This window comes from Schistocerca gregaria, chromosome 1 (genome assembly GCF_023897955.1).
Source record: "Schistocerca gregaria isolate iqSchGreg1 chromosome 1, iqSchGreg1.2, whole genome shotgun sequence".
Classification (NCBI taxonomy): Eukaryota; Metazoa; Arthropoda; class Insecta; order Orthoptera; family Acrididae; genus Schistocerca; species Schistocerca gregaria.
This window is the reverse complement of record NC_064920.1, coordinates 992055176-992067877: the sequence shown is the minus strand read 5'-3', so window position 1 is coordinate 992067877 and position 12702 is coordinate 992055176. Positions and strand designations below refer to the sequence as shown.

The 12702-nt window shown below is 39.3% G+C and overlaps 1 protein-coding gene across 1 annotated transcript in view; it reads left to right on the top strand.

Moving 5' to 3' along the window:
- Positions 1-12151, top strand: part of LOC126278285 (acireductone dioxygenase) — a 54058-nt gene extending 41907 nt beyond the window's left edge. The window contains exons 4-5 of the mRNA XM_049978298.1: positions 8681-8860; positions 10675-12151. Coding sequence (XP_049834255.1) covers positions 8681-8860; positions 10675-10824 — 330 coding nt within the window. The 3' untranslated portion in view covers positions 10825-12151. The remainder of the gene's footprint in view (positions 1-8680; positions 8861-10674) is intronic.
- Positions 12152-12702: the final 551 nt, after the last annotated feature.

Sequence of the window (12702 nt, the reverse complement as noted above, 5' to 3'; positions counted from 1 at the left end):
AAGTGGGAAAGCGCCGGCAGACAGGCACATGAACAAAACACACAAACACACACACAGAATTACTAGCTTTCGCAACCGATGGTTCCTTCTTCAGGAAGGAGAGGGAAAGACGAAAGGATGTGGGTTTTAAGGGAGAGGGTAAGGAGTCATTCCAATCCCGGGAGCGGAAAGACTTCCCTTAGGGGAAAAAAAAGGACAGGTGTACACTCGCGCGCGCGCACACACACACACACACACACACACACATACACACACACACACATCCATCCGCTGATGGATATATGTGTGTGTGTGTGTGTGTGTGTGTGTGTGTGTGTGTGTGTGTGTGTGTGTGTGCGAGTGTACACCTGTCCGTTCGGGGTTGGGCAGCATGTAATTGCGCTCGACTTGCTATGATAGTTTCTGACACGGTGTCGCGGACAGGAAGCATTAGCTGGCACACATCATACTGCTGTTCATATCTTTGTAAAAAACAAAGCAACAATGAAGGCAATCGTGCACTGTGATACATATTTGAATAGGTCTTTAGAAGAAGAAATGAATTACTACACAGACACCTGTATGTGCGGATGGATATGTGTGTGTGTGTGTGTGTGTGTGTGTGTGCGAGTGTACACCTGTCTTTTTTTTTTCCCCTAAGGGAAGTCTTTCCGCTCCCGGGATTGGAATGACTCCTTACCCTCTCCCTTAAAACCCACATCCTTTCGTCTTTCCCTCTCCTTCCTGAAGAAGGAACCATCGGTTGCGAAAGCTAGTAATTCTGTGTGTGTGTTTGTGTGTTTTGTTCATGTGCCTGTCTGCCGGCGCTTTCCCGCTTGGTAAGTCTTGGAATCTTTGTTTTTAATATATTTTTCCCATGTGGAAGTTTCTTTCTATTTTATTTACATCATCATTAATTTGAGTCCAAATTAGTTCAGAATATATTTCCCCCTTTAATCGTCTTTGGTTTTTTAAAAATGCAATGACGGAGCTCTTCTTTTGTTTGCTGTTTCACCACTCTCCCTAACAAAACCCCAGCAGTAGTCATCCATCTTCAAAGGGTTCCAATGGCCTTGGTAATAGTGTTCCATGGTAAGAATGTCTTGGTGAAAGTGTTCACCATGCTAATCGCTTACAGCTCCCAAATTTTCCGGGAAGAAATCAAGGTGAGAATGTAAAAAGTGAATTTTAAGTGACATTCTACACCCCATGTTCTTATAGTTGTCCAACAGATCATTCACAATGGTAACATAGTTTTTGTCTTTTCTGTTACCCAAAAAGCCCTTCACAATTGCTTTAAATGAAGACCAAGCAGCTAATTGGATATCTGTGAGTTTGGTATCGAAGGTTGGATCTTTCAGCAATTTTCTTATTTGTGGTCCAACAAGTATAGCGTCTTTCAGCATTGCCTCGCTTAATTTGGGAAACTTTTCTTTTAAGTGATTGAAGGCTTCACCTTCTTTATTCAGAGCTTTTACAAAGTTCTTGTTAAGACCCAACTTGATATGAAGGGGAGGCAAAATGATTTTATCAGGCTCAACCAATTGTTCAACAAATTGTTCACATTTACATTTACATTTCCAGGAACACATGACTTCCTTACAGACCATTCCTTGACTATATAGTGGTTCCTGGCGTAATGGCTGTCCCAAAGGCACAAAAAAGCAGCAGTGTTTCGTGGTTGCAGCCTGTAAAGGAGTGCAACAACTTTTAAATCACAGCAAAGGTGCCACTCATGATCCTTATATTTAGTTGCCTCTAGCAGCAAAGACATGGTTTCATAAGTTTCTTTCACGTCTACTGCCTAAGCAAGCCAAAGGTACCAATGGAAATGGATTGCCATTGTGCAGTAGTACTGCTGTCAAGCTGATGTTACTGGAGTCAATAAATAGTCACCACTCCTATGGATTATGTTATACACCTAGCCGCATCATTAGACCATTGAAATCTCTATAAACACACACTGAATTCTGCATTTCGAAATACTGAGTGAAAGAAGCACCTCTTGATCTGAAACATAAAATTTTTGTCCCTGGAGCTAGAAGATTCCGTTATTGCAGTTTCGACCCCAAGAGTTTAGCTACTGTTTCAAATGTTGTAGATCATGAACCAAATCGTTCAATTCCTTTTGATTTAAGTGTTATGATATTGAGTGAGGGCAGTACTCTTCTATATGCTCAATACTTTCTGATTCACTTGACATGGTGTCTGGTTCCGTGGCTTTCAAGTTACAGACAGGAGCACAGGGCACAGGCAGATGCACTGAAGATACATTTGCATACTTCATTTTATGTCTAGTTGTGCTTGAATGTCCCAAAATATTTGTAAGACAGAAGTAACAGTCTGAATAATGGTCTTTTGGCTCACACCACACCACACCATCAGATGGCATGGCTCAGTGTTTTCCTTTCAGACACTCATTGGATGAAATGGCTCAGTGTTTTCCTTTCAGCCACTCGGTTAAGGTTGTAGTACAGGTTATACAGGGAATATGAGGTGCAAAATTTTTATCTTGATCACCAACAGGACAATCAAATTACAATTTATATGCCTTCTTAAACAAATCAGTAATTGGTTTTCTTTGAGCTTTTGGAGTGAGTTTCCCACACACATAACAAAAGTTGTTGGGGTGGTTTAGACAGCAACGAGATTTACTAATTGCCATTTTTCTTAGCGTAAGTTTTAAAACACAAAAAATTTGGTCTGCTTTTCACAGTAAACGCTCACTGAGGATCTCTCTCTCTCACCACTAGATTACCACATCAACCTTTTACTGATGATTTGTAGATCTTCTAGCTCTCTCCTGAAAATCAAAAACAAACAATTAAACATCAAAACAAAAGAACAGCAAAAAGCAAAGTACTGAATACAAAAAATAAAAAACCTTTAAGAACTCAAAAATGGTGCTTGCTAGACCATTTTGAAAGGTATATTCGGATTCTACACACCAAAATACGTTTTAGTTGATGTATCACATCCCTGATGCAAAATGGCTGTTGACTAGTATAATAGGAGTTGTTATTGTTGTAGTCTTCAGTCCTGAGACTGGTTTGATGAAGCTCTCCATGCTTCTTCATCTCCCAGTACCTACTGCAACCTACATCCTTCTGAATGTGCTTACTGTATTCATCTCTTGGTCTCCCTCTACGATTTTTACCCTCCACGCTGCCCTCCAATACTAAATTGGTGATCCCTTGATGCCTCAGAACATGTCCTACCAACCGATCCCTTCTTCTGGTCAAGTTGTGCCACAAACTTCTCTTTTCCCCAATCCTATTCAATACTTCCTCATTAGTTATGTGATCTACCCATTTAATCTTCAGTATTCTTCTGTAGCACCACATTTCGAAAGCGTTTATTCTCTTCTTGTCCAAACTATTTATCGTCCATGTTTCACTTCCATACATGGCTACACTCCATACAAATACTTTCAGAAATGACTTCCTGACACTTAAATCTATACCTGTTGTAAACAAATTTCTCTTCTTCAGAAACGCTTTCCTTGCCATTGCCAGTCTACATTTTATATCCTCTCTACTTCGACCATCATTGGTTATTTTGCTCCCCAAATAGCAAAACTCCTTTACTACTTTAAGTGTCTCATGTCCTAATCTAATTCCTTCAGCATTACCCGACTTAATTCGACTACATTCCATTGTCCTCGTTTTGCTTTTGTTGATGTTCATCTTATATCCTCCTTTCAAGACACTATCCTTTCCGTTCAACTGCTCTTCCAAGTCCTTTGCTGTCTCTGACAGAATTACAGTGTCATTGGCGAACCTCAAAGTTTTTATTTCTTCTCTATGGATTTTAATACCTACTCCAAATTTTTCTTTTGTTTCCTTTACTGCATGCTCAATATACAGATTGAATAACATCATGTCCCTCGACTCTTATAACTACCATCTGGTTTCTGTACAAATTGTAAATAGCCTTTCGATCCCTGTATTTTACCCCTGCCACCTTCAGAATTTGAAAGAGAGTATTCCAGTCAACATTGTCAAAAGCTTTCTCCAAGTCTACAAATGCTAGAAACGTAGGTTTGCCTTTCCTTAATCTTTCTTTTAAGATAAGTCGTAGGGTCAGTATTGCCTCACGTGTTCCAACATTTCTACGGAAGCCAAACTGATCTTTCCCGTGGTCGACTTCTACTAGTTTTTCCATTCGTCTGTAAAGAATTCGTGTTAGTATTTTGCAGCTGTGACTTATTAAACTGATAGTTCGGTAATTTTCACATCTGTCAACACCTGCTTTCTTTGGGATTGGAATTATTATATTCTTCTTGAAGTCTGAGGGTATTTCACCTGTCTCGTACATCTTGCTCACCAGATGGTAGAGTTTTGTCAGGACTGGCTCTCCAGAGGCCGTCAGTAGTTCCAATGGAATGTTGTCTACTCTGGGGGCCTTGTTTCGACTCAGGTCTTTCAGTGCTCTGTCAAACTCTACACGCAGTATCGTATCTCCCATTTCATCTTCATCTACATCCTCTTCCAATTCCATAATATTGTCCTCAAGTACATTGCCCTTGTATAGACCGTCTATATACTCCTTCCACCTTTCTGCTTTCTCTTCTTTGCTTAGAACTGGGTTTCCATCTGAGCTCTTGATGTTCATACAAGTGGTTCTCTTATCTCCAAAGGTCTCTTTAATTTTCCTGTAGGCAGTATCTATCTTACCCCTAGTGAGATGAGCCTCTACATCCTTACATTTGTCCTCTAGCCATCCCTGATTAGCCATTTTGCACTTCCTGTTGATCTAATTTTTGAGACGTCTGTATTCCTTTTTGCCTGCTTCATTTACTGCATTTTTGTATTTTCTCCTTTCATAAATTAAATTCAATATTTCTTCTGTTACCCAAGGATTTCTACTAGCCCTTGTCTTTTTACCTACTTGATCCTCTGCTGCCGTCACTACTTCATCCCTCAAAGCTACCCATTCTTCTTCTACTGTATTTCTTACCCCCATTCCTGTCAATTGCTCCCTTATGCTCTCCCTGAAACTCTGTACAACCTCTGGTTCTTTTAGTTTATCCATGTTCCATCTCCTTAAATTTCCAGCTTTTTGAAGTTTCTTCAGTTTTAATCTACAGGTCATAACCAGTAGATAGTGGTCAGAGTCCACATCTGCCCCTGGAAATGTCCTACAATTTAAAACCTGGTTCCTAAATCTCTGTCTTACCATTATATAATCTTTCTGATACCTTTTAGTATCTCCAGGCTTGTTCCATGTATACAGCCTTCTTTTATTATTCTTGAACCAAGTGTTACCTATGATTAAGTTGTGCTCTGTGCAAAATTGTACCAGGTGGCTTCCTCTTTCATTTCTTTGCCCCAGTCCATATTCACCAACTACGTTTCCTTCTCTCCCTTTTCCTACTACCGAATTCCAGTCACCCATGACTATTAAATTTTCATCTCCCTTCACTATCTGAATAATTTCTTTTATTTGATCATATATTTCTTCAATTTCTTCGTCATCTGCAGAGCTAGTTGGCATATAAACTTGTGCTACTGTAGTAGGTGTGGGCTTCGTATCTATCTTTGCCACAATAATGCGTTCACTATGCTGTTTGTAGTAGCTTACCCGCATTCCTATTTTCCTATTCATTATTAAAGCTACTCCTGCATTACCCCTATTTGATTTTGTGTTTATAACCCTGTAGTCACCTGACCTAAAGTCTTGTTCCTCCTGGCACCGAACTTCACTAATTCCCACTATATCTAACTTTAACCTATCCATTTCCCTTTTTAAATTTTCTAAACTACCTGCCCGATTATGGGATCTGACATTCCACGCTCCGATCCGTAGAACGCCAGTTTTCTTTCTCCTGATTTCGACGTCCTCTTGAGTAGTCCCCGCCCGGAGATCCGAATCGGGGACTATTTTACCTCCAGAATATTTTACCCAAGAGGACGCCATCATCATTTAATCATACAGTAAAGCTGCATGCCCTCGGGAAAGATTACGGCCGTAGTTTCCCCTTGCTTTCAGCCGTTCGCAGTACCAGCACAGCAAGGCCATTTTGGTTAATGTTACAAGGCCAGTTATAATCAATATTTATTTGGTTTAGTTACAGCTATACAGTTTTTTCTTTCTCTTGTTAAGTTGCAAAATTGGATTTAATGCCTTTCAGCTCTGACCGATTCAATTGATAGAGGAAAAAGAGAAGATTCAAAGAAGAGCAGTGTGTTTCTTTGCAGGGAGGTGTTCTGCATCATGGTGTGGTGTGGTTTCCTATTAAAAGTTCAAAGAGCGTATGTTCCTAGAAGAATCAAGCAACGTACTGTTGCATCCTATGTATATCTTCCAAAAAGATCATGTAGGTAAAATTAGAGAGATTATAATTCACATGGAGACTACCAGTAATCTCTATTATTATGAACTATTCACGACTGGAACAGGAAAATGGGGAACTACAGTGATACACACCACACACTGTAAGGTGGTTTGGGGAGTAGAGATGTGTTATATTTAGTTTTGTTGTAACACATTTCAAGTAAAAATATACCCAGTAGTAGGTATATCATATCTGAAATTGTCAGCCCATACAATAAAATCAAATTAATAGTGAATGTTGTTAAGACAGAGTGAAAGTAGCCATGGAAAATGACAGTATTGATTTAAAAAACTCTGCAAAAAGGATTTTGCCATGTTTGCAAATGTCTTACTCAGTTTATACTTACAAATGTGGTATCAGAGGGAACAGCGATCTACACTCCTGGAAATTGAAATAAGAACACCATGAATTAATTGTCCCAGGAAGGGGAAACTTCATTGACACATTCCTGGGGTCAGATACATCACATGATCACACTGACAGAACCACAGGCACATAGACACAGGCCACAGAGCATGCATAATGTTGGCACTAGTACAGTGTATATCCACCTTTCGCAGCAATGCAGGCTGCTATTCTCCCATGGAGACGATCATAGAGATGCTGGATGTAGTCCTGTGGAACGGATTGCCATGACATTTCCACCTGGCGCCTCAGTTGGACCAGCGTTCGTGCTGGACGTGCAGACCGCGTGAGACGACGCTTCATCCAGTCCCAAACATGCTCAATGGGGGACAGATCCGGAGATCTTGCTGGCCAGGGTAGTTGACTTACACCTTCTAGAGAACGTTGGGTGGCACGGGATACATGCGGACGTGCATTGTCCTGTTGGAACAGCAAGTTCCCTTGCCGGTCTAGGAATGGTAGAACGATGGGTTCGATGACGGTTTGGATGTACCGTGCACTATTCAGTGTCCCCTCGACGATCACCAGAGGTGTATGGCCAGTGTAGATCACTCCCCACACCATGGGGCCGGGTGTTGGCCCTGTGTGCCTCGGTCGTATGCAGTCCTGATTGTGGCGCTCACCTGCACGGTGCCAAACACGCATACGACCGTCATTGGTACCAAGGCAGAAGCGACTCTCATCGCTGAAGACGACATGTCTACATTCATCCCTCCATTCACGTCTGTCGCGACACCACTGGAGGCGGGCTGCACGATGTTGGGACGTGAGCGCGAGATGGCCTAACAGTGTGCGGGACCGTAGCCCAGCTTCATGGAGACGGTTGCAAATGGTCCTCGCCGATACCCCAGGAGCAACAGTGTCCCTAATTTGCTGGGAAGTGGCAGTGCGGTCCCCTACAGCACTGCGTAGGATCCTACGGTCTTGGCGTGCATCCGTGCGTTGCTGCGGCACGTGCACCTTCCGCCGACCACTGGCGACAACATCGATGTACTGTGGAGACCTCACGCCCCACGTGTTGAGCAATTCGGCGGTACGTCCACCCGGCCTCCCGCATGCCCACTATACGCCCTTGCTCAAAGTCCGTCAACTGCACATACGGTTCACGTCCACGCTGTCGCGGCATGCTACCAGTGTTACAGACTGCGACGGAGCTCCGTATGCCACGGCAAACTGGCTGACACTGACGGTGGCGGTGCACAAATGCTGCGCAGCTAGCGCTATTCGACAGCCAACACCGCAGTTCCTGGTGTGTCCGCTGTGCCGTGCGTGTGATCATTGCTTGTACAGCCCTCTCACAGTGTCCGGAGCAAGTATGGTGGGTCTGACACACCGGTGTCAATGTGTTCTTTTTTCCATTTCCAGGAGTGTAGGATGTCCTTTATTAAATCTAGTTTTGAGGTACAGTGGATTTGAAAAATGCAAGTGTAAAAATTTTTTATTGTCTAACAGCAGAAATGAAATGTCCGACAGATAATGCAAATCCTATTTCATGTTGATTTCTATTAAAAGCTAGTCTTTTATACATTCGGCTGTTATTCATTCCTGAAAACCATTTGATGATATGATAATCTTTTGTTTTCGCAGACTTCACTAGACACGATCAGTTGTTTATATTAACTAATTTATTAAAAAATTGTTTTCTATGTTGTGTTTATTAAAATGTGGAAAGTAAACAGATTCATTCTATTTTTCTATTAAATTGTTAGAAGTTATTTACACTGCAGTTTTCAGCAGAAGGAAAATTTAAGAAAATATGTGGAAAAAAAGTGGTTTTTACTTAGGATTGGGTATGGTAAGTGTAATATGAAACACAATTTTAAAATCTGGCTTGTTACTTGTACACACTGCATTACTGTAGCCCTTTTTAATTGTTTCCTCCAGGATGCCTTGTCCTGGATGTTAATTCCTTATTTGAGTTGGGAAAGTACTGTGTTAAGCTTATATATTTTGTTCCAGCTGAAGAGCTTTTTCACTGAACACCTGCATACAGAAGAAGAAATAAGATTCGTACTCGAAGGTTCAGGATACTTTGATGTACGAAATGGAAATGATGAATGGATTCGTATTGAAGTTTTACCTGGTGATATGATCATAATTCCTAGTGGAATATACCATCGATTCACACTTGATACAAAGGTTTGTATAAATATTAGTAAGCTTTCCCTATCCAAAAAAATCACACTAACTAATAAGCTGACATAGTTACAGTTGAAACTTGCAGGGGGTGTTCACTATGTTAGCATATGCCAGCTTTCTGCATGCTGTCATTCATTGTTCAGTTAGCTAATATATCACTGTAAAGATGTAATTCCATTAAGGCAACTAGAACAATTCAGCCCTTGTGGCTGTCAAATGGGACTGCTTTGATGTAACTGACTGCAGGAGCTGGAGGCAGCAAGAACTCAGCCAAGTGGTCAAGTTACAGAGGCCAACGTGAGATGGAGTTGTCACTGTAGTTCATCTTATTTGATTGTCTTTGCAGCTGAAGCAGTATCAGTACTTCAGTTTCTTTACAAAACTGATGATTGCAGCTGTGGCCATGTAGTCTTGAAACATGTCAACAAGAAGCCACACTCAATGTCTTTGACCATATTTCACTGTCATTTCAGTACGTAGTCTGTATGAGGGTGTGGTGAAAAGTAATGCCTCTAAATTTTTAATGTAAAAACTGTTATAGTTTTGTAGGTAAAGCAGATGTTATTGAATTCTGCATCTTTATTCTTCATGTCTACAGATTTATTTCTCAACAGTCATCCTAGCAAAGGACGTATTTCTCCCAGCAAGAGACCAGTTTGTTGATACTATCACTGTTGAATATTTGACTTTGTTGGTATAGGCACCACCTCAGCTCTGCTTGCACTGCTTCATCACTAATGAAGTGAAGTCCTCAAAGGTGTTCTTTAAGAATTGGAAACAGATGAAATCAGAGGACCCAAGTTTGTACTGTATGAGGGATGATCAATGACAGTGAGGCCAAGGCGTTGGATTGTTGCAGATGTCACTCGTGTGTGGTATGGCATTGCTATGCTGAAGGAGAATGCACTCCATCTGTGGACAAACACTTTGAATTTGGAACTCGATTACAGCATGCTGTTTCTCAAGCACCAACATAGTTAAGATACATGCAACCATGTTACACACTAGAGTTTGGAATTCTGTAGTGGCAGAGGGCAGCATATATGTAGATGCGAAGAAAAAAGATTTGAATGTTAATGTTTGTGTTATTTAAATAGCTTTTAAGAGTTTTCACATGAATTCAGAACCATTACATTCATACTGACTTGCATGTCTTACAAAGGTTGCCATCCCATGGCCTGTATGTTGCTGATTTTAAGGCAGTGCCACCGTGATTCTCTCGAAGTGACTGGAAGTTGTGTCATTCGAAGCTGAACACCCATCTCTAAATGTGTATCTCAAATCGTGCAGCTGTAGTCATGCTAGACATTGCATTTGAATCACAGATTTAAGAAAGAATGATTATAGGTGATGAAAACACTTGGCTTCTTGTTCCAGCAGGAGAATTTACAAATATTGTACTTCTCCTGTGGAACTCTTCTGTCGCACTATTTTAAACAAGACAGTTTTGTGCAATATTTGCTTCCCTTCTGCATCATAGTTTAGAGGGACTGGCATTATGGCAGCTGACCCTGCAATGCCCTTCAGCACTAAAGTAAAGACTAAAATAATATTGAATGAACCAGAAAAACTATATTAAGACCTTTTTGTTTAATTGTCATAGCTGTTTTGTGGCTTCAAAAAATTTTCATTTTGGGATACTGTAATGAGTTTACTGGTGTTAAATATTAATTTATCCTTTCTGTCACATTACACTTATTTAGCCATCATCTTCCATTTGCCCCAAAATACTTAATAATCATGTTCCTTCTATAAATTTTAGTTTAATAAATGTGGGTTTGGTTATGATTAATTTCTTTCCACTTTTGTTACAGAATTTTATTCGCGCTAAAAGGTTTTTTATTGGAGTACCAGTGTGGACACCACACAACAGGCCAGCTGATGAGATGGATTGTCGAAAGCAGTATCTTAAACAGTTAGAAAATGGGTTTGAAGCAAGACAAAGAGGACTTGGTAGTTCATAAATTCTCTTGTATGTCAGATTTTAGTCTAAGGTTCAGTTTTATGGTAAAACATAAAAAATGGGAAATATTGTATATCACCATGTAAAGTTATAAAATGGGTCATAACTTTTTTTTTCCTATGGTTCTGGGAACAATTGTAATCAATTATGATATTATGTGGCAGGATAAGGAAAATCTCATTTCTTGAATATGAAAGGTAGCTTATCATAACATTGTTAATAAATCTATGCATTTCTTTGTTCTCCCTATCACATAGAGTATTTGAAACTACAGGAACTGTTGTCCTTCAATCTAGAATCTATGTACATTTCTCAGCAGACATGGGACAGTGAATAAAAACCTATTGATCTTCATATACTGGCATTGATTCAAATAATATATTTTTTCCACTATGCCAGTGTTTTTATTGCTCTTTTTTTAATTAAAAATGTGTTTTGAGTTGCTGCTGTGTACAAAAATTATGTTAATTTTGACAAAATGTAGGTAATGGTTTCTCACATAATCAGCAAACCAATTTAATCCGAATCTGTTCAGTATTCCAAAATAATGTACTGCCTTTTTTACATAATTTACATGATTTCAGTTCCATATATAGTTAATATTTTTTACTTTTTCAATAGGCTCTGAAGTCATTTGAGATAGGTAGAGAAATTTCTAGGTATGATTGCCAAAGTAAGATTGTTGAATATTTCTTTGTGATTTCCACAATAAAAAAAACTTTCATTTAGTAAAAAATTTATTACACCTCTCGAATGTGCTATCTTAAAAGAATTATTATACAGTTACAATGAGGCTGGTGGTCAGACAAGAAAGAGCTAATCAGGGAATATTTTAACTTTGTGATTCAAGTCCTGCTATGTTTATGGCTGCTGCAAATCAGACAAGAAATTATTTGTGTGAGGTATATGTGGAACAACTGTGGTTTTGACTCATTGAGATTTAAATCTTATGTTACTTTGGTAAATAACACACTTTGTCTGATTTGCAGAGAAAGTCCAGTTGCATTTAGAAATTATGTATGTGTCCAGTCTCCGTATTCAAGTTAACAGAAATACAGTGACTGCTGAATTATTAGAACAACTGAAGATGTAAACTGAATCATGAGAAGGGCTAGAAGAATGATTGAAAGTGAAGTTCTTCAAAAGTATTTTGAAAGTTATTTCAGATGTCTCTAGTTAATATGAAATCACAATGTGTGTGTCTTAAGTTTTAGAAGGATTTTCTATTTGACAGACGGAAAAAAGTAGAAACATTAAAAAGTCAGCTTATTTTAACTTTCTGTCAATAATCTGAATCACATATGAAGGGGGGGAGGGGGGGGGGAGGGAATGTAAATGAATATAGAATACATTTAACATAAACTTACAATGGAGAAGCAGTAATGTATCTGGTATTATAAGGCTGTGACTAAAATGGTGTTCTCATCAAAGAAGATCATTTTGTTAACAAAAATTTGAGAGATTTGTGGCTATTATTTTTAAAGATTTTTCTGCATATGTGGCATATATATATTTAAGTATATTGTAATGTTGTTACTTTTAAATATATGGAAGTTCTCAAAACACTGTTTCTCTTTTGTCTTACCAATTTTTCCCCTGCTGAATTCCACTCTATAGAAAGTATTTTGTTTTTATTTTATGTGCAGTTACACATCTTATAATAATAATAAAAAAATACAAAACTAAATCTAACATACTGCTAGCTTCCAATTCATCTGACTTTCCTCATAGGTTTCAAGCACACACTGCTTCTGTGATAATTCCATCTATTTCTGCCACCTGATAACCTCATGTTATGTCATCTATGTTTTCCCATCTAGATCTTTTTAAATGTTGACTTCCCCCTACAGAATTTTGTCTAGGTTCTTCTGTACCCCCT